General features: G+C 30.8%; 1 protein-coding gene across 1 annotated transcript; it reads right to left on the reverse strand.

Moving 5' to 3' along the window:
• Positions 1–2,330: 2,330 nt before the first annotated feature.
• Positions 2,331–3,536, reverse strand: LOC110808385 (transcription factor MYB78-like). Its single transcript, XM_022033873.2, has 3 exons — positions 3,223–3,536; positions 2,996–3,125; positions 2,331–2,869 (listed from the first exon to the last, which is right to left on the reverse strand). The coding sequence occupies exons 1-3, from the start codon at positions 3,389–3,391 to the stop codon at positions 2,452–2,454; spliced, it is 717 nt and encodes a 238-aa protein (XP_021889565.1). The 5' UTR covers positions 3,392–3,536; the 3' UTR covers positions 2,331–2,451.
• Between the last annotated feature and the right edge of the window lie 19,703 nt (positions 3,537–23,239).

Consider the following 23,239-nt stretch of genomic DNA (forward strand, 5'->3'; position numbering starts at 1 on the left):
CTACAAGATATAATATAAACAATTACATTTTACTCTATATCTTAAACTATTTTTTATCACTGTATTCTAAATTTATCATTTTACATCATATTAGAGTTAACTAAGATTTTGAGAATTATATATATTTATTTATTTAATAATAATAAAAAAAAAGAGATGTAGGAACTATTGAGTTAAGAATTATAAGAATCATGCATGCCGAGTAGAGAGTAAATAATAAGTAACACTTTTTTTTTGGTGAATTAATTCAGTTTTTATTATAAATAATAGGTCATAATTATTAAATAATTATAAAAATAAATTATTATAGTTGTCAAATATGTTATTTATTCTTATCAGTTTTTATAAAATTTAGGTAGCGGAATATATAATTTTTGAAATTGTGATGTCTGTGGACCCATATTAGGAGTTTAAAACTTTATAATGGGCTATTAGTTCTAGTAAGGCCTTTAATGATTCTTAGTGTTCAAGTTGGGCCTTATTTACTGCAGTGATGTTATTCAAAGAAAATAATCATGTCCTACTTAATGAAATTTTATTTTTAATAATTTTTTTTTTTTTTATGTTAGACTTTTAGTTTCTTATAACTATTTCAAATTAAAAAAATTTAGTTATGGTAAATTTTTTTGTCTAAAAACGTAATAGATTCACAATACAAAATTTGAGGAGAGAATAATATATAACTCGAGCCATATTGCGTTAAATTTTTTATGTTTGAGCACTTCAAAATATAAAAGAGTTTTTTTTTTTTTTTAGCCGAAATATATTTGATATTTTGTAAATTAGCTTAAATATAATAATTAATTATAATATAACATTATAAAAATAATTAAAAAAAAAACAAAACTTATAATTTATACAGGAAAAAAAAATACTTAAAATTTTTGAAAAATCATAGAAGACTTGAATCTTTTTTTTTTTTTTTTTAAAGAATGAAATATTTGTATTCAATTTTATTTTATTTTATTTTATTTTATTTGTGTATTATCTTTAAATTTTGTAATATAACCAGCATATTTCTTATATAAACATGAGACATGGCAAATCTTATTTGGATTTGGGTTGAACTGAAAAATGAATAAAAACCACCATCATATAATTATTTAATTGATTCAAACATATTTATGTGATCAAAACATTCGACCAAAAAAAGAAAAGCTATGGATGTTGTATATAAAGAAGTATGATTTTACCTTTAAATATATAAAAGTTTACTCATTCATAAATCACCAACTTGAAATCATTTCGGGGAAAAACAAAACTCGTTTCACATGCGGGGAGATGAGTGAGAAATGGATGATGTCATGCAAACGTAAGCAGTGACTGCATTAACACGTCATAAGTCGTCGTCTTCGTCTTCTTCTTCTACTTCAGAAACACTTGGACTCCTTTTATTAATTCTCCCTATAATTTATTTACACAACTAAATTCTTAATTATACATTTATTATTACTGGTCGAGGGTATTTTCACACTGGTTTATTATTAATTTTTTATTTTCTTAGTAAAAAAATTATTTTGATTTATAATTTTACGTACAGCATTCACATAGGTTATGAGTAATTTCGTTAAAAATAAAAATGATTGGAGAAATTAAGGTTAATGTGAAAAATCGTGGATTAAGGATATTAATTAAGTTGAACTGGTCTAATTAAACTGTTCCCATTAGTTGACTAATGTGTCAAAATGAGTGATTATTTTGAGGAAATTTTCTCTTTATTTATAACAAGAAGGAAAGAACTTAATTAAGAGGATGAAGAGCAGTTTCAAGGGTTGCGGCAGTTAGTGCTTCAGTCTAGCAAGCTCGTTGAATCTCCTTAATTATAACATCTATATATATATATATATATACTGTATATATGTATATCATTTAAAATTAGTAATAAAAAATTAAAATGAAGAAGAAGATGAATATGGGTATTTTTCTTTTTCTTTTTTTTTGGTGAATTGTGATTGGGAAGTATTCCGACGGAACATTGATGACTGGAATTTAAGATTGTAATCTGAAATTTTAAATAAAAGTTTTTTTAATGATTAACGTACGTACTTGGGTTTATAGCACCAGAATTTATATATATATATATATATATATATATAAACGTTTAAAATATGAATCTTCACATGCACATGATATTTGCTTTTTCTTTCAATCATAGAAACCCACTTCTTGCCTCTTCACTTTTTCCTTACAGAAATTACATGTATGAAGTTAATTACTAAAATTAAACATTAAATATCTCCGGATTTACTAAGATATTATGCATGAATATGATTGCAGATGTGATTTCCTTTGAGAGAGAATTAGAATTTGTATGTTGCGTGCATAATGCATACACCATAAATTTTGTATATTTAGTTAGTAATAATAAATTATATTTCTAAAAAATAATTATAATGGAATTACACGGCAAATTGTTAAATTTCAATCTCATTATGCGTCACGTAACAGAACTCATATCAGCTCCCAGATATTCACATCGCTCCAATTGCCTTGTTCGAAATTCAGAAACCCATCACCCAACTCCTCCGTCCACCACCCGCTCGAATCAACTCCCTCCGCCACGAACGCGTCTATCAGTTCCGACCCGGATTCAGTACTTCCGCTGTTTGCTTCACTTGGGTATGTACTAGTATTGCTGACGGTGGTATCTGTAGTGACGGCTTGAGCTGGAGAGGAAGAAGATGAACCGGATTCGGCTCGGATCTGCTCCATCAATCGAGGCATCCATACGAATTGCATGGTATCCTTGAATTTTTTGCTGTTGACATCACACTGGAGCTGCTTTGCCTGCTTCTGAACTCGGGTTCTCCAGTAGTTTTTTATCTCATTATCTGTTCTTCCAGGCAAGTGTTGCGCTATCTTCGACCACCTAAATTTTAAATTGCCATTACACACACCTTCAGTACTACTCATGTTTATAATTACTGTTTCTATATGTACATATATATACACACACACACACACACACACGATCTGTTTTAGGAATTAATATTACCTGTTGCCCCAGCGTGAATGGAGTTCCAGAATCAACAACTGTTCTTGGAGAGTAATGTTCCCACGTCTAACATCTGGGCGCAAGTAATTTAACCATCTTAGTCTGCAACTTTTTCCTGTTCTTTTAAGCCCTGCATACACAACTCAATCAATATATACATACATATCATATATATACACGCACCCAAGGAATATTTTATAAAGGGGATAAAGGAAATAGAGGATTACCTGAAGATTGAGCGACAGAGTTCCAGCGACCTTCGCCGTGTACGGAAACGTACTCCATGAGCAAGGCGTCTTCTTCAACCGTCCACGGACCTTTCCTCACGTCCATATCATCTTGATTAATGAAGCTCTGTTGGCTTGCAGAGCTAAAACCCCTGTCGTACACTTCCATTTCCGAGTATTTAATTTGTTGCAGAGACAGAAAAAATTGATAAACGGAGAGATTAATTAGCTTAGATAGAGCTTGGATTTCGGAGGAGTTAGCAGAGAGGGTTTATTATGAGATGATGGGTTTTAAGATAAGGAATGGAAGATTATATATATAGGGGGGGGGGAGGCCATAGCAGTGTACAAGAAAAAAAATAAAAATAAATTAAAGGTGGTAAGTCTGATTTGAACGCCTCATAAAAGTGAAATATTATACTAATTCTAAAAGGTTGTTTTAAAACTTGTTTTGTGAGTTTTATATTTGGAGTGTTGACCGTTTGACTTTTCCAGACCTATATCTCTCACGCGCTCTATAAGTTGAATGTATATGAACTAAGTGGACTCACGTTTTGATACAATCCCCTGTATAAAACGGCGCGTTTTGATCTAACTAAGACCCAACTTGCCTCTTTTTTTTATTGTTTTCTCCTTAGTTTTTTAATAAAGTTTATTTAAATGCGTTGAAAGATATTGCAGTGGTAAAATACAATGTTTTTCAACATGTGATGAAGGTTTCAACAAGGAACATATATATATATATACATATACATATATTAGATTTTAGTATTTGTAGCCGACACTATAAAGCCTTTCAACCTAGTGCTAATATACATACAAAGTAATGACTCTTGATTTCTCTCTCTCTCTCTCTCTCTCTCTTGAAAAAAGAAAAAACAAAAAATTAATTAATGACCAATTAAATTGGATTATAATGTGATTACCGTATTATAATGATCTTTTCATTGAATAGATAATAAGATTTGATGACCCTTTTTAAATTAAATATTACCTATAGTTTTATATATCTATATATATATGTATGTAAGAAGATTTATTACATCATTTCCCTTGTAACTTATTTTTTTCATGTCACGTCAAAAAATAATTTATCACACTTGGTTTTATTCTAAACATGACTATTTTACAGACACAAACTATTACTAATTATTACAACTTACATAATTCAGGCAATAATACTAAATGTTAGTATATAACTTAAAGTTGCTAAAATTTAATCCAGAATCTCGTAATATTAGTATCATACTATATGATATAAATACAATTAATTTATTTCAAAATTTTAAATTAATAAAAATATATATATTTAGGTTATATATTAATCTTTAAAGATTGAAAATATATGGTGTCGGCAGTATTCCTTTTTTTTGTTATATTTTCTTGTCTTTAAATTCATTATTTCATTTACCTTTTTTTTTTCATAAAGAAAATTCATATATTTAATTAATTTAAATTTTTATGGAGAAAATTGCTGGTACCTAACATTCATAATATCAGCAAACTTAAGAATGTGGGTGCACATAATTAATATATCTTGTTAAAGGATATAATCTAAATATAAGAATTTATATTAATATGTTTAACACTTCTCAAACGTTTTGAATATATGTATACATATACAGAGAGAGAGAGAGAGAGAGAGATAGAGAGGAGGAAGAAGGAAGTCAATATGAGATGCAGCTGTTCCCATTGCGACTCTGCACTTGAACTGTTTTCAGTGAGGAAATGGAAAATATTGATGCTGCTGGTATTGGCTGGTTGACCCGGAAAGAAAATAAATTGAACTCATTAAATCATAGTTTACTATTAATCTTTAATTATAGTGAGGAGGGTTGGTACATGTTCCTCAAACTTCCTTGTATTGTACTGGTTAAATCCATTACAATTGTAATGTTACTTTTATGTTAACTCTAAATAAATTGTATGTATGTATGTATGTATGTGTGTGTGTGTATATATATATATATATATATATATGACTCTGTGCATGTGTATTCATAAGAATATTTACTTTGGTAGGTTCCCACAAATTCTTTTTTTTTTTTTAAACTTTAGACTGATGTTTCTTGCATTAATTAATTTACGGGTCTACAAGACTGCATAATTTAATTAAGAGCATCAATTTGTTTGTTGTGTGTTAGGCCTCGTGGAGCAGTGAACATTCCATAATTTTACATAAAGATTTACCATATGAAAATAATTATTCAATATTCAATGAATATCAATTATAAATTTGAATATTTTCATCAAAAGATTAATAAAATAATATTTAAAGTGTATCAATTACATACATACATGTATAAAAAAAATAAAAAAAATAAAAATCATTTTCCAGTAACGTTAAATAAATAAATAAATAAATAAAATCAAAGTAGTTCTTTAGGATTCTCAAATCAGAAACCTGGTTTCTACTTCACGAGGGGAAACAGGAAGGAATAAAGGCCAACAATAGCATCGCCCAAATGATCTCATCCTTCCGACTTCTCTTTCTTTTTTCCCAATTAATTAATTCTAAACACAAAATAATATAATTTATTTATTCTCCTTTTAATTTGGGTATTTTTAACTTTTTTTTAATTTTAAGAAATAAACTAAAAATAATTTTATCAAAGTAATCTTCCCCCTAACAAATTTCTAAAAACTAAAAATATTTTAAATAAAAAATATTTAAAATACATAATTTGTCCTAATCACAGTTTATTACTCAACAATTTAATTAGCTTAATTTTTTATCAAATATATAACCTAAAATTGCCCCATCACCATTACTCCTAACAAAATAGATTGGTGTATACATATACCCGCTAGTTTATGAACAAAATCAACTATCTTAATTTTTTTTCAATACCCTTATATGGTATTAAACTACGAAAAGTTTGAACTGAGTACAACATATTTGAACTAAGGATATCAATGTTCAAATAGCATAAAATAATTCTTAAGCCAACATCTTGATAACTTTTAATTTTGCCTCTCAAATCCTACTCATGGATACCACCTAATTGGTTATATTGGTGGCTCATACTCGTGCTTTACTAAATCAAATGCACTAGAGTATAAGGTATGAACAAGACAAGGTAGCCTATAACTCTAACCAATATAGTCAAAGACTCCAAATGAATGGCTAAATACTTAAGAAAACTCGGAATAACTACCCATGAACTTTTGCCGACTAGATCTCCTCTTAGTGATGATGAACTAGTCTTACAAGCTTTTGACCTAAATATAAAGAGATTAACACTACAAAGTATGTACGTGATATTCTAATAACATATGAACATCTATTTGATAAACTTATTGACCATGAAATCTTCTTAAAACATGAAGCCAACAAGAAGCAACCAATCAACATCACAACACAATATAATCATCGTTTTACTAACTTTAACAAATTCAGAGGAGAAAACTAAAATATCAATCAAAGTAGGAAATACTTTTTCCAAAATGGTGGACAACAAAGAAGCCACAACAACCAAGGGTATTATAATCCAAGAAATCCAAATTTTAATCCTAATTGGTATCCATCTACATCATGCCTCAATGGAGGTAAACTCTAATATCATATATGTGACAAGTTTGGTCACTCAGCCAAGATATGTAGGTCAAGGATGATGTTGGAGCATCAAGCCCATCTCTCTATTCGAACTCTATCATCAACAAGAAAAAGTTGGCTCATGGATTCTATAGCTTCCCAACATATGACCTCTAGTATATAGAACTTAGCCACTTACTTTGAGTATATTAGCAATGATGATATTCTTGTTGGGAATAGTAATGACGTTCTTATCACACATGTAGGTTATATCACACTTAATACTCTTAATAATTCAGTTGCATTTAACAATGTTTTATGTGCACCTCGCATCATTAGAAATCTACTCTCAATTTCACAATCTCTGAAAACTAATAACACTTCCGTTTAATTCTTTTTCTTACTTTGTGGTGAAGGATTTGAGCAAGGGATTAATACTCATTCATGGCCAGAGTAAAAGGAGCCTCTACGAATGCTCATCATCTAATCAAGCATATTTTTTTCCTTACATTTAAACTCATCACACATCTACCCGCAACACCATATTGCATCCAACTATATCTCTTTGGCATCAATAGGCTGCCCAAATAAAAGAATGCTAAATTTTTTAGTTGTATCTTATAATTTAGCTCTCTCAAAAGATTAACTTAAATTCATATAACTCCTGGTTTTGCAGTAAAAGTCATATGTTATCATTCAATATGTCTTCACTTCACAGCTTAGGACCACTTGAATTAATATATACAAATATATAAGGTTTTGTTCCCATCACATTCTTTGATCATTTCTAATAGTATGTCATCTTCATGGATCACTTCACCAAATACACATGGTTATACCCTCTTAAATAAAAATATAGCATTACACATGTATTTGAGCAATGTAAGACTCTTGTTTGAAAAATAGTTTTAACGTCTCATTATCATTATATATTCTGATCGGGGGGAGAATACCAAGGCATAAAATATGGCATTCAACATTTTTATTTTCCCCCTCACACACCTCAGCATGTTACCACTGCAAAAAGAAGATAGTTTCATATCCTTGAAACTGCTCTTACTCTCATAAATTAGGCCTTGATTCCCCTTAAGTTCTAGACCGAAGCTTGTCAAACTATTTTTTACCTTATCAATCACATGTTAACCCTTATCTTTTAGAAAAAATCTCCCTTTGAAACTCTGTTTCATGACAAGCTAAACTATCAAATGTTCAAGGTGTTTAACTATCTCTGCTACCCTTGGCTTAAACCATACGAACACCATAAACTAGAGTTCGAATCCCAACCACATATGTTTCTAGGCTATCCACCTCTCATCATTACTATCAATGTCTTGACCCTAATATATCACGCATATATCTCTCCCGCCATGTTGTCTTTGTTGAAAATTTTTTCCTTTTTAATCTTTATTCTTACATGCTCCATATGTCACAAAAGTCATTACTTCTACTTAGATTTTTTTTTTTTTGTAGTTACTCTTATCTTACCATCAATTCTGGATGTCTTACCACATGATACTCCAGTTTTACCACCTTCTGGTCCTATAATAGTTCCAACTCCACTGCCATCTACTTCATCAATTCCTCAACCACTTATCTTCACTCTATTAGGTTCCTCGTCTATGGCCATTAATTTTATAATATAACACTTATCTCCTTCAACACAAGTAAGTCCTCTACCTCCTTATCTCACCATTTTCACAAGGTCTCAAAATAAGATTTATAAAACTAAAATGATTTTTGACTATCTTCCTACTTTAAAACCTCTTGATTTTTTTACACTCATTCAAGTCATAAAGCATTTGCATATGTATTTTTCCATTAGAAATGAATTTAATACGCTTGTAAATAATCACACATGGGATCTAGTTCCTACTTATAACACACAAACATAGTTGGCTGACTGGATTTATAGGGTAAAGCACAAACCTGATTTAGACAACTGATTGATATAAGGCCCACTTGGTTGTTAATGGCTTCACTTAGTGACCTAGTATTGACTTTCATGTAACTTTTAGTCCAGTCATCAGGCCTATAACAATTCGTGTGATCTTATCCATTATTACCTAATTTTTGTAGCCACCTTGTTAAATAGATATCAACAATTCTTTCCTCAAAGAAAACATTAAAGAAGAAGTCTACAAGCAACAAACACTAGAGTTTCTTTATCCTTAATTTGTTAATAATGTCCACTAGCTGCAGAAGGCTATTTATGGTCCTCATCAAGCTCTAAGAGTCTAGTGTATTGAAACTCCTAAATATAATGATAAAGTTGAGATGAAACATCAATAAATATTTAATAAAGTTAAAGCTCTGATGTTCCAAAATGGACTTAAGTTGAAGTACTATAGTGATTTTATCTTAACAATAGTCTATCTCATGAATAGGATGCCCTCACCTATTATAGATCACAAATCTCCCTTTGAAGTACTATTTTAAACCAAGCTAGAGTATACATAAGTCACAGTGTTTGGATATTTAACTTTTGCATGCACCTTGATTGATAATAGACATAAATTTGATCTTTGGCCAAAAGATGTATCTTTCTTGAATATCCCTTTGGTGTGAAAAGAAACAAGTTGCTTAGCATAGAAACAAACAAAATATCATATAAAAAAATGTAATATTCCATGAAATTGTATTTCCCTATAAAATGTCAAGTTAGAATCTTGGAAAATAATGTGTTCAAGATTTAGGAAGTGTTCAGATGTAAGACATGTAGTTCACTTGTCCTATAGAGGACCTGAATGAGGAATCTACAACAGGAAACACACACTTAGACATACAAGATGAAAAATTAGGTAAAGAAAATACAGTTAGTTTATCACCAATGTAGGCAATTTATGGAGAACTAAAGAGGTTCTTATACATAATGAGGTTTAAGTTGATGATAATCCACCAAGAAGAAGGCCAAGTAGAACCAGAAGAGCATTCTCTTACTTGAAGGACTATAGATGTGAGAAAACTAACACTTTCTTTTATAATCTACAATAATATGTTGAAAGAGACTTGTTATTATGAGAAACAATTCCTATATCCTCTATTATCATATAAACTAAAATTAATAATAAATACAAAAAGTATATATCAGCTGTAAACTCATAGACCGATTGCAACTCATATGAAGAAGTTTGTAAAAGTTAGTTGTAAAGTCATAGACTGATTACAACTCATATGAAGATGTGACATCCTGAACTCCTATCCAGAATCCTGACCGTACACACACCATATCATGATAAAATAATTTATAAGAATTCTTTGCACAGTAAATTTTAAAATAATAATAAGTATATCCCTTACATACTTAGCTCAAAATATTTAGTATCCATGAGATATGTTTAAACTCTAATATAAATACTCATTAAAAAGAAAATAATTGATATTAAGTACTGTTCGAATATAAAAATTGAACGATCTCATCGTAAGTCTTTCACTATTCAGGAGCGGAGTTCTGAATATCCTGATTTGTAAGAGATGAATAAAAAATAGGGTGAGCTTAATATGCTCAGTAAGTATGTAAGTAACCAACAAATAATGAAATAATCTATCCAAGCTAGTAGAAAATATAAAACTGCCGACAGAGATGGTTCAAAATACTTTTCTTTTTACTTCAGAAAACATGTGATATCTACACCCTAATTCATTAACCGAACCTTACAAATTAGTTTATTCAGTAAACATTCAAAATCCATCATCTCAATATCATAACTCATAGTATAAACAGTTCAATAAATAGTATAATTTAGTATTCAGTATCACGATTTAAACAGTAAGCAGTTTAGTATATACTAATTCAGTATTTCAGTATCATAAACGTTATACATGACTTCCCATCTATTCCTATCGGTTTATATCCTATTAAAATAGTTTCACTGCGCGATGCCATTTCTTTCGGTATTCATGAGAGCAGTAAGGATCTCCTATACTACGTGAATACATTACAGTTCAATTCACAGTTTATAGTTTGCAATACATAATATTTAGTTCATAGTTTTTATTGTTTCGCCATGTTTGACTAAAGTCGTATCTATGGGTAGGGTTAACTATAGTCGCATGTTAAAAGGCTATGCATACACCCATCCCTCGATGATACTGGTTACATGAGTTTTTTAAATCTTTTATTGTCTATCTTTTTATTTTATCTTACTAATAAATTTTATAATTTTTATTATTTAATATATTCAATACATATAACACGCATACTGTAACCATTTATCACCCTAAGCACTTTTATATATTCTTAATGTACTCCCAATTATATAGTAACTAGTATGTTCACGAATTTAGTTATCAAAACATAGCAAAATAATTCATCAGTAATTTCAGTAGTGAACATAAATAAGAACACAACGATCAGTAGAAATATCTTGTCGGAATCATGTGCTTAATCACTAATTATTAAACATCACAATTTTAATATCTTAGAAAGATTAAACTACATTTGTAAGTACTTATGTACTTATTTGATTTTCGTCTAAATCTCGTTTGTGAAATTATCTCCGATGTACAAGATCAACTTGTTATAGTGATATCTGTATCGGGTTAGTAACGAGCTAGTTATCCCCTAATTTCAAACATCTGTGTCTTGACTTATTCCTAATTATAAACCAGATACATAATTTATTATATTAAAATTAAATAGGATTAATAAACCCTATATCTAAAATAGTAAACCATCAGGATTTTTTGAACTCGCCTACTTGAACCGGCTCCCTAAAACTCACCACGCGCAACCAACGGAAGTCCGTGTGCCTCCACACACGCTGCCACCGGACTGCCACGCGTCACCGCCGCTCGTTCCCAATTACCGCTGTGGATTGGCCAAAATTCACCACAGAGTGCGTTGTACCCTCGGATCCAGCACAAATCTGGTGGAATCGAGCTAGAGGAGCCACAGAATGGCCAAACGCACCCGGAATTGCTGTGCAGACTGTCCCCTTCTCCTGTGCATTGTCACGCGTAGCACCACCCTTTCTTCCTCATCTCCTTTCTCGGTTTCCAACTGACGGTAGTAGCGACCTTTTCCCTCTCTCTCTCTCTCTCTTCCTTCACTGATCGACTTCCTTCCCTTCGTTTTTTATAAGGAGGGACACGAGGAGTCCTGCACGATTCTTCTTCCCTGTTGTGCCAGTCTCCTTCCCTTATTTTTTGATCGATGGCAAAGGGTACACGCTTCTGGTTTTTTTTTTCATATTCTTACCTAAAATGGTGTCGTTTTGGGAGTTTCCCAAAAGGACGTTGTTTTGGGTCTATTACAGAATAAGTTTGTAAAAGTCTCAACTAGATGAAAGCAATGGGAAATGAGATTAAGGCCCTAAAGGAGAATAAAACTTAGATAATTACACATTTTCTAATTAAAAAGAAACCTATTGTGTGTAAATATGTGTATAAAGTTAAATTCAATACAAACAGGACAATTAAAAGATACAAAACTAGACTTGTGGCCAAAGAGTTCAGTGAAAGAGAGTGGTTGGACTATTATAAAATATTTTAACTAGTGAAAGATGTTGTATTAGCTTGATTACTTCTCTATTTCGTTGTCATTAAGGGATGATGGCTCTCACAATTTGATGTCGACAATACCTTTTTGTATGGGGATATGAATGAGAAAGTCTATATAGAGTCACCTCTTTAGTATTCAAATGAAAAGAGGCCAAAAGTGTGCACATTACTGAAGAGCATATATAGTCTTGAGTAAGCATCATGATAATGGTATGTAAAGTTCTTATTGTTTATTATTATCAAACAAGGCAATCAAAGGTCAATTATATTCTTTTTGTGAGAAAAGATGTAGAGAATTTCATCATGATGTTGGTATATGTAGATGATATAATTATGACAAGAAATAACAATGACTTAGTTGATGACCTTAATGGAGTAACAAACAGAGAATTCAAGATAAAACATTTTAGAAACCTGAAATATTTCTTTGGTATCAAGATAGCCCAGTCCAAGAGAGGAATTCATGTTTGTCAATGTAAGTATGCTCTAAACTTACTGAAGAATAATAGAATAGTAGGAAAAGAAACTTTAAAATTTTCATTAGATCATAATCCCAAATCATCAAAGGATGATGGTAAGTATATCCCTAATACAACCATGTATAAGAGACTGATCGAAAGGCTCTTTTATTTGACTCACACAATACCAGATATAACCTACTCGGTACAACTCTTGAGCCAATTTATGGAGAACCTCAAGATTAACATCTAAATGCAGTTTATAAGGCCTTAAGATACATAAAAAGCACTCATGGATGAGTTATGTTTTATTCTAATTCATCTTAATTAAAAATAAATAGGAGACTATTTGGGAGTTTATTTTATTTGACTCTCATAAGGTCAGATATAACCTACTCGGTACGATTTCTGAGCCAACTTATGGAGAACCCCAAAGATCGACATCTAAATGCAACTTACATGGTCTTAACATACATTAAAGGCACTCTTGAGCAAGTTTTGTTTTATTTGAATTCATTTGAATTAAAATTAAATGCCAAAAGTGAAAATGATTAGGGAGGATGTCAAGATAGAAGAAAGTCTGTTACAAGATGTTGCTTCATTCTTCGTACTTTTCTAATCTCCTAGAAGTCTAAGAAGCAGCAAACAATCTTTGATTTTTTTATTAATGTAGAATACAAGTCCATGAAAAATGTGTGTTATGAATTGACTTGAATAAGGTATCTCTTGGATGCATTGGAGATTTATCACCCAAAAACGATAGTGCTACATCATGACAATAACGTTATAATGCATATAGTAGCCAATCTAGTATTTAATGAGAGAAGTAACTGAACTACATTGTCATTTGATATAAGAGAAAATTTAGGATGAAAATGTTATAACAAGATATGTGAATAGTAAACAATAATTTACAAACATTTTGATTTAGGCACCCCTAAGCATTAATGCTCAATCAACATATAGACAAGATGGTAATAGAAAATATTTGCTCTCCATCTTGAGAGAGAATGTTAAAGGCTTTAGAATACAAGGCTTTATTTACTCGAGCCCATAGGTAATGAGGAAAGTGGGTTATCTGGTTATTCGATGGCACTTGTTGTTAACGTGTGTGTATTTGTATGTATGTATGTATTAGGTTAAGGATAGAATTGATAAGGTGTGTATGTCTACCACATTTATTAGAGGGATAAGTACTTTGTGTTTTTCTTACGAAGTATTTGTAATCAAAATATTGAAATTATATTAGTGATTAACATAAAAAATATTGTGTTAACCAAAAATCCCTACTTAACAATGAATTTAAAACTAAAAATTACCAAATACTATCAAAATGGTAGAAGTCTTATTAGTGAAACACCATCAACAAGCCACAAAAGCTTTGAAAGAATATATATATATATACTAAATGTTCTAGTTGAATACCATAAAATCAATCTTGCTCATTTTAAAGGATTCTATATGCAATTATTTGAAATATGATCTAATAGATTTTATCATTGCACCAAATTCATCAAAGAACCAAATTCTCACATCCACTCCATGTTATTCCCCACGAATAGGAGATAATTAAATTAACTATTGTTCATAGGTCAAGGGTGAAATGGTGAAAAACAAATTTTATTCCACAAACAAAACAATAATTAAAAGAAGATTCAAAAGCGTGATTGAGTAAATAAAACGCCATTATCTTATATAGGACATGGTATAAGTTCCTTGTTACATCTGAATCAATTATCTTTGGCCAGTCAAAAAGTTAGCGTGGTTTGTAGAAACATTAGTTCCACTAAGTTAATTACCCAGCTCTAGGGAACAAGGATATACACACTACTTCCAACTTGATATTATTATTTTGTCTAAATTAAATATTTTTTATATTTTCAAAAATTATAGAACTTTTCTCATATATGATCTTATTATTAATTTTTTTACCCAGGATCTCAATTTTATTAATTTTAAAAGTAGTGTATTTTAATATTTATTAAAATTAAAATTTTATTATTTTACTACTATACATACACATAATAATAACAATATTATTATTATTTTTGTAGAAAAAACAATAAAAATATAACTCAGATTTTTTTTAAAAAAAATAATTATAGTACCAAATCAATGTACTCTGATTTATATAAAAATAATTTCTTCAAGGGCATGGGGAGCGATATTTAACGGCGGAATGCATAACGGAGTCTCAACACCTTCATTGAGTTACTCAAACCGGGGAAAATGTTTCTGCCGCCAGACCTATAACGGCTTAGTGCCTAAAGATTTCCACCCTTGATTCTGTCAGTTAACGGCCGAAATTCCGCAATTGACTTACCGTCAATCCCGAATCGACCCTCCCTCTCCACCGCTTCCTAGTTTCCCCGCTTCTTCTTCCTTATTCCTCTGGTCTCGTCCTCCGCGTCCTCTCAAGCCGAAATGGGATCATCTGGATCTTATCCCTAAAATCACCGAAACATTCCTACAAGTCAAAACTGAATATCTACCCATCATTTCACCAACCCACTCATCTGGATCGTCTGGATATGATCGAAAAACAACTATGTCGAACTCATATCATCCTAATGGGTCTAAAATGAAGAAAGAGCAAAAAAAAAGAAAAAAAAAAGATTAAATTTGTAGTTGGTAGGTGATATTTCACATCAGTATCCTAGTACTAGACGATGTCAACATGTACCCGGTCAACCTTTTGTGTTTGCGGCTGTGCAGTATGAATCAAATATAAGAAAGCAAAAGGAATGTATAAGTGAGCAGAACTTTTAAAGTGAACCGTGATTTCTCTTATCGAGTAGTTCTTTCCTTGTATCTTGCTTTAGTTCCTTCTTCTAACAAAGGATGATGTTAGAAAGCCATTGAACAATATATAAGATGTAAAATGCTATTATTTTACATGTTGGTCTTATATGCAGCCAGAAGTTAAAGCAACTCCTTCGATGGTGTAAGACATGTTGGAGATGGATACACTATTCTTCTCATTCCATTTTGTACTGTACTTTGCCGCCACATTTTGGGGGATGAAGATTTAAGGACTTTCATTTACTGTTGGTAAGATAAGGACTTCTCATTTTACTTTTTACAAAATGCTACATCATTGCTTTTGTCAAGGATTCCAATTCTGATATTTCTTAAAAGGTTCTAGCAAAATTTTTAAGATTTTCAGCCAAGATTAGCTTTTTAATCTTTAAACTTCTATTTATGATTATGGTTTATGTTTCTAGTGGGTGAGTGTTTTATTTTTGTTTCATATTCTTTTTGAAGACACTTGTTACTTTGGAAAAGTGTGCTCAGTTAATGAAGTATAGCTGGAAAAGAAAGCCCATCCTCCACTCAGACTTCCTTTGATGAGTTATTTTATATCGAGCTGATTTCTTGTTTATTATTAGCTTTTGGCAATATCATCATGTTGATACAAAAACAAGATGAGTAACAAATGTCAATTTTGTGAAGTATATGATTACTCTATTTTGATTTTATAAATGATTTACCTGCTTTCGTTTCAATTGAAAAATTTTAATATCATTACTTTATTAAAATCGGTCCCTAAAGTTATATATCAACTTGAATTCGGGACAGTTATTTGAAATCTTAGTGAAAAACTGGATTTGTTATCTCATGTTTACTTTTCGTAAAAAAATACCAATTGAAGTGGAGGGTTTCTTCAAACAACAAGGAGCTGGGTCAACTATTCAATCAAATGATATTGAGCATGTTTCTCATCTATTCTCGAGAAACAAGTGGACTATTTCTTTGCAAAATTGTGCTCAATTTCATATATGGCAGAAAATATAATGCTTGCAAAGATACCTTTGGAAACCAAATTCAAGATCCACAAGATTACAATGTTATATTCCATACCCATGCACTATAAAGACTTGCATTAATTTTTTCTAGCCTTAGAATGATACCATTGAGAAAATTGAATTTATCATTTATTAAAAGAGTTATAAGTGTCGTTTGATTTCGAAAAACATAATCGTCTCCACTCAGTAATTGAGACACAAAAACCAAGTTAGGACTCTATGAATGATGGAAGAAATATGGACTCATGGGGTCACTGATGACGGACTTGTCATGTTGCATGAATAAGGAAGACATATTATCCATATTGTTGAAACTTCACAACAAATGTCAATTTTGATTGGATATTATGCTGTGACTTTGAAGAAAAAAAGAAAAGTTGTAGAGAGAGATAGAGTTGAAGTAACTGTATTATTCATCACTTATCGAGAATTATAAAGTTTATGTAGAGAGAGAGATGAAAAAGTTTAAGTTAATAACTTTTTAACAAACAACAAACAAATATTAATTAACTTAACACATATGAAATATTTAATTTATGTAACTATTAGAGAAGTAAGTCATACTGCTTAAGTTCTTCAAATTTAGATTCTTCTCATTCCCTATCATGCGTCATAGATTTTAATAGGGAGAATTGTTCTTGAGAAGCAAACTACTAGTTTTCTTTTACTTACAAGTAATGAATACAAAAAACAATAAGAAAATTTGTGAAATTCTTAACAAAATATCTAAGTTTATGTGGTTATTTTTTCAAAATAATTGTTGATTACTAGCTTTTTTACTTCTAGTTTAGACCTACTTTGGTGGTTAACTATAAAGATATTATATATTTTCTATGAAAACAGGATATGAGTCCCAAAGTAAGCATTTATTTTTATTTCATATGTTTTATATACTCAAACATCTTGATGAATGATGATATATATCATAGAAAAGGTATCTATAAAAATTGTTATGATTGGATCTTAGTTTTACTCCTATTATCATTGAGCTTGTGGATATGATCAGAGTCAAGAGATATAGGAGTTGTATTAACATATTGCTACCTCGTTAGCTTTTAATATTTCAAGTTTTTGATAAAATTTCTGTGTAGACAAAAAATTTTAAATATGCATTATATATATGAGGATGAAATTTTAAAAAATTTATGCAACTAAATATTTGTTCTCTTTTAATTAGGTTAATCAAGCACTTAATAATCTTTATATTATATTATTTTAAAAGTACAAAAAATTATTGTACATAAATTACAAATTTGTTTTGATGTTTTAGGTCAACTAAGAGTAGTGTATGCCAATGTGTTCAAGACGCTTAATAAAGTTGCTTGAGTAGTAAAATTAATGTATAACTTAAATTTTGAAAAAAATACTTTTTAGAATATAAATAAAGGTGGAATTTTATGCCTAAATGTTTTGTATTTAGATGCTTAAATTTTTTCCTTAAATATTTATGAACGAAATTTTTGCTTTTAATTGCAAATCATTTGAAAAAGAGAAATTTGGATCCTTATACATTTAAGGCCAGAAATTTACGCCTTTAGGTGAAAATCATTTGAGAGCAAAAATTTCTTCGTGCTAAGCTCAGGAGTTGAATTACCTTATGTCTGTATATATGCTTAATTATAATAAATTTAACAATTCACTTAAGGGCGAAAATATTTCCTCTTAGATCACTTCAGAAAGATTTTCTCATCCTCTTTGCCAAACAAGCATACATGAAGATGATAAACCAAAAATTAAAAAAAGGAAGTGAATTTCCATTCTAATAGTAGTGTATGGTATGGAAGAAGCTTGCCGAGTCCTTTATTAAATGTCTCCTGCAAAAGGTACTTATGGTTAATTATATAAAATATTTCTAGTTTTGGTAGGTATAATCGTCATTGAGTTTGTTTTAAATGTCTTAAATAAGTTTCAATCCAAGTAGTTTAAATCACACCTTTGTAACTATAATTTTGAAGACAAAAAGGTCATGCATCACCAAACTGATTTTAATTTTTAAGATTTTCCATACATGCAAAGTAATAGGTTAAACACTACTCTTTAATTTATTGTTAATCATAAAAAGTTAATATTTATCTGATGTTGCCTTATTACGGATAGTGTTTTAGTTATATCAAATTTTTTTTATTATGTTAAAAAGAAAAAATGAAAGAACTAAGAGTTATATAATATAGAATTGGATTTGAGCAAAGCATATCACTACGTTGAATGATTTTTTTTTTTAGAGAGTAATACTCAGATTAAGTTTTTATAAAAATACTCATATTTGATTCTCATTTAAATTTATTAGATAGTATTCCATATGTTCAACTTCACTTGTGTTTCCTATCTTTGATTTATCACACGTGCAAAAGGATTATCGAGGTTGATAAGTAGCATTATTTTTAAACTATTATATAATATTTTTTTTTAACAAGTATTTTGGTCATTTATCATGGAAATGGTAGGCAAATAATTATGGAGGAAGCTCCATATTGAGGTTGAATTCTTCGCTAGTTTATGACTTTGTATTGAATATTATTAAAAATATATATATATTATAAAACTTATGGTGTGAGTCAAATTGATTACCCATTAAAATATGTCATTGCATAAAAATATTATTTTCATGAAATCTAATTGAAATGTGTGTATTAATAATTCCACTTGCTTGCATTTTGTAGTTTTTATTTATTAAGTAATGATACTCAGTATATTTTTTACAATTAAAAACTTTATTAATCGGTTGTTATCTAAATACTTTTTGCTATACATTAATTTCGTTGAGTTTCTTTAATTTTTTATTTTATTTTATTGTTACTTATAAAAATCATATTTAGTGATAAGGAGAAGTCAAAAGATAAAAGAGAGAAGGAGATTAATTAACAAGAACAAAAGGATATATATATATATATATATATATATAAAAGAAAAAAAGAATGAAAGAGATGAGAAAAGTTAAAAATCAAATTTAAAAAGGAGGAGAAAAGTTGAAGTCAGCAGTTTTCCTTTTGTGGATTATATTACAAGTATCCCTAATTATCTGCTTATATTTCAAATGTTTTCAAAAATGTTTTGTGTAATTAATCACTTAAAAATAATTGGTTATATATATTCCGACTCTGTTAACATCTCCATTTTCTTCCATCTCGTATGAATAGTTTACAGTTATATATAATATTTCCACTAATACTCTCCCACCTGATTCACAGCAAACAAGTTATAGGTTGTCAATTCACTCAAAACTGTATCATGGACCTTCACAGCACCTGTATTTTCCTCATTCTGTTCAGCACTCCATGAATATTCATTCATCCAATCCCTGCCATTTCCTTCTTAACTCTACTCTCTGTTCAGCCCAAAACTCTGAATATTCTCATAAACCATATATATACAGATTTATAAAAAAAAAAAAAAAAAAAAAAAGCCTTTGAATTTATACCCAAATTTGTAGGCTACAACAACTTACACAGAAAAACAGAATCAAGTATTAATATCATATTCCAAGCAAAAACACACAGACTACGCCGTAATCTAGCCATCACAGCATACGCAGATTATCATTCTGCAACTCATTCAATCTCATTTTTCTTTAAATACACGTGCGCACGCCCGTTATCCGACCAACATAGTATACGCAGAGCAACACTTTGCAACCCACTTGAGACTCGCACGATGACAGACTCTTTTTCTCAGCCAACATCACTCACTCGTACACACTAACCCATCAGGTATCGTCAGAACACACATATATCTTTTTTTTTTTTTAATTTCATTTTTTAGATTTTAGTCATTTAAACACTTGTCATCATCAGCCCAGTTTCTTATTTGTCACATTCCCCCCTCTATTTTATTTTATTTTTTTCAAATCTGCCTCTACTGATTTTAACTCTCATTTGGTTTTCCCCTGCTACTCATCTGTAATATTTATTTTGCAAATTTTCTTCTCTTTAACAGCCCTAAAATTCTTCCCAATTTCCTTCTTAAACTATTCTTACCCGTCTACCATTTTTATATTTTTCATGATTATCCCCGTCAGTAATATACCTCATTTTGTTTCCAGTAAACCTGTTCTCCAAGTTTTCATCCAGTTCATGCTAAATCAGCTAGGTCTCCAATGTATCATCATGATCTTTCTCTACCCCTCTAGAACTTTGGTATTCCTACCCACACCATTCTCTCTCTCTCACTCACCTAAGTCTGATGCTCAAAAATAAATGTTGACACCAACATCCAATTAGTATATCATTTATATGCACAAGAAAATCAAAATCAGTTTATCCAATGTGATCTAAGGACCTTCGTTGCACCATTTCGAATTTTGGGTTTTAAGATCAAATTGGTCTTCCCTCTGTGTTCTCGTAAACACAACGGTAGCGTCTTGACAATGTTACTCTTCTTCCTCTTTTCTTGCTCACCATTTCGAATTTATTGAGAAAGGCAGAAACTTTCTCTTCCTTCTCTCGTCACCTACCGCGATTTTCTTTCTTTCCCCTTTCTCTTTTTTTTTTTTGCCTCCACTGTAGCTCGACCCCGTTTTTTTATAGTCAGCAAAACTAAATCCTGACCGTAATCCTTTCTCAATAAATCTGGGCCATCGGCGTCTTGAGGTTTCATTCGCCACCGCATGACCCCATGATCATCACGTGGCTTAATCTGAACCGTTCTCTTATAACTAACGCCTTCTATCGTTGCAGACACGCGTGGCAGGAGCTGATTTGATCCTTGATACCCTACTCTGCTGATTCATTTGCCTTCGTGGAATTTACACCTTAACTCCAGATAATATTTACTGCCATGGACTTCTCATTTATTGTACCATTCCCATCTTATTGTTTTTTTATTTTTATTTTTTTTTCTAGTGTTTAAATTTGTTAAACTACTTCATCCTCACTTATTTACAAATTTATTATATTATATATATGTATTTTAATATGTTTCAACATTAAGAGTTAAAATTTTTGGAATGTTAACACTATTATATTTATAAATCTTTACTTTACCTTTTTTTTCTCGGTTGTTAAAATATCACCCTTGAAAAATTTGGTCCTCCAAATAGTTGGGGGTAACATACCTTCATCACATCCTCACGTTCTTAGGTTGCCTCTTCCTTAGAGTGGTGTTACCATAACGCCTTTACTATTGGTATTATTCTACTCCGTAATGTTCTCACTTGTTGCTCAAGTATGTATATATATTTCTCCTCGTATGTTAGATCTCTCTCTAGTGTTAGTGACTCGTATTGTATTACATGTGAAGGGTTTGGATGGTATTTGTTTAGCAACGAAACATGAACCACATTATATATGCTAGAATATTTTGGTGGCGATACTATTCTATAGGTTGTCATGCCAATTATCTCCAACACTTCAAAATGTCCTATGAATCTAGGACTTAATTTTTTTTTCCCCCAAACCTCAATAGTCCCTTCATAGGTGATACCTTCAGGAAAACATGATCCCTGACTTCAAATACTAATTCTCTCCTTCTGTTGTCTGCATAGCTTTTCTATCTTCACTGGACATTTAAAAGATTGTCCTTAATTACCCTTATTTTCACAATGGTCACCTCCACTAGTTCTAGTCCAATTAGTTGACTCTCTCTTACTTCATCCCAACACACTGGTGATCTATAAGGTCTACCATAAAAGGCCTCATAAGAAGCCATTCTAATACTAGTGTGCTAACAGTTATTATATATAAATTCCATCAAGGATAGGAGTTCATCCCAATTTTTTCCAAAGTTTATAACCATGTCGTAGCATTCTTCTAAATTTTTAGATGGTCCTCTCAGTTTGTCCATCCGTCTGCGAGTGAAAAGTTATATTGAGATTCAATTTTGTACCCACAGCTTGTTGGAAACTCTCCTAAAACTTAGAGGTGAATCTAGAGTCTCTGTATGAGATTATTGAGACAGAAATTCCATAGAGTCTGACTATTTCTCTTATGTACAATCTGACTAACTTATCCACTGAGTCGGTAATCTTCATTGTAAGAAAATGTGACCATTTCGTCAGTCGGTCTACTATTACCCATATTACATCATAACTTGACCGAGTCTTCGGCAAACCCACCACAAAATCCATCAAGATGTGCTCTTATTTCCACTTCAGTATTGGTAAGAGTTGCAATAAGCGTCCCAATTTATGGTGTCCTACCTTTACTTGTTGACAGGTAAGAAATCGTGACACAAAATCTGGAATGCCTCGTTTCATTCCATTCCACCAATATCAATCCGTCAAGTGTTAATACATTTTTGTACTACCGGGGTGCATGATAAATTGTGAGTTGTGGGCTTCTTTCAAGATCTCTTGTTTCAATTCTGGATCATTTAGAACACATACTCTATTTTTGTGCCTAAGAAGTCCATCCTAGTGCACGCTGAATTCTGATCCCCTCCCTTGTTTCAACTCTTCCTCAATCAACTGTAGCTTTGGGTTAGTCTTTTGTCCATACTTAATCCATTGAATTAAGGATGGTTAAACCCTTATGCTACCTATATAGCCTTTACTGTTTTGTTTTTGGATTTTAAATTTCTATACCATTTCCCATATTTCCCATTCTAAAACCATTATATGTGCTAACATTCCTATATTTTTTTACTAAGGGCATCTGCAACCACATTCCCCTTACTTGGGTGGTAACAAATCTTACAATCAAAATCTTTCAGTAAATTCATCCACCATCTCTGTCCCATGTTAAGCTCTTTCTGTGAAAATAAGTATTGTAAGCTTTCATGATCTG

The sequence above is a fragment of the Carica papaya genome, chromosome 5 (assembly GCF_054855325.1).
Source record: "Carica papaya isolate Zhongbai chromosome 5, ASM5485532v1, whole genome shotgun sequence".
NCBI classification, from domain to species: Eukaryota; Viridiplantae; Streptophyta; class Magnoliopsida; order Brassicales; family Caricaceae; genus Carica; species Carica papaya.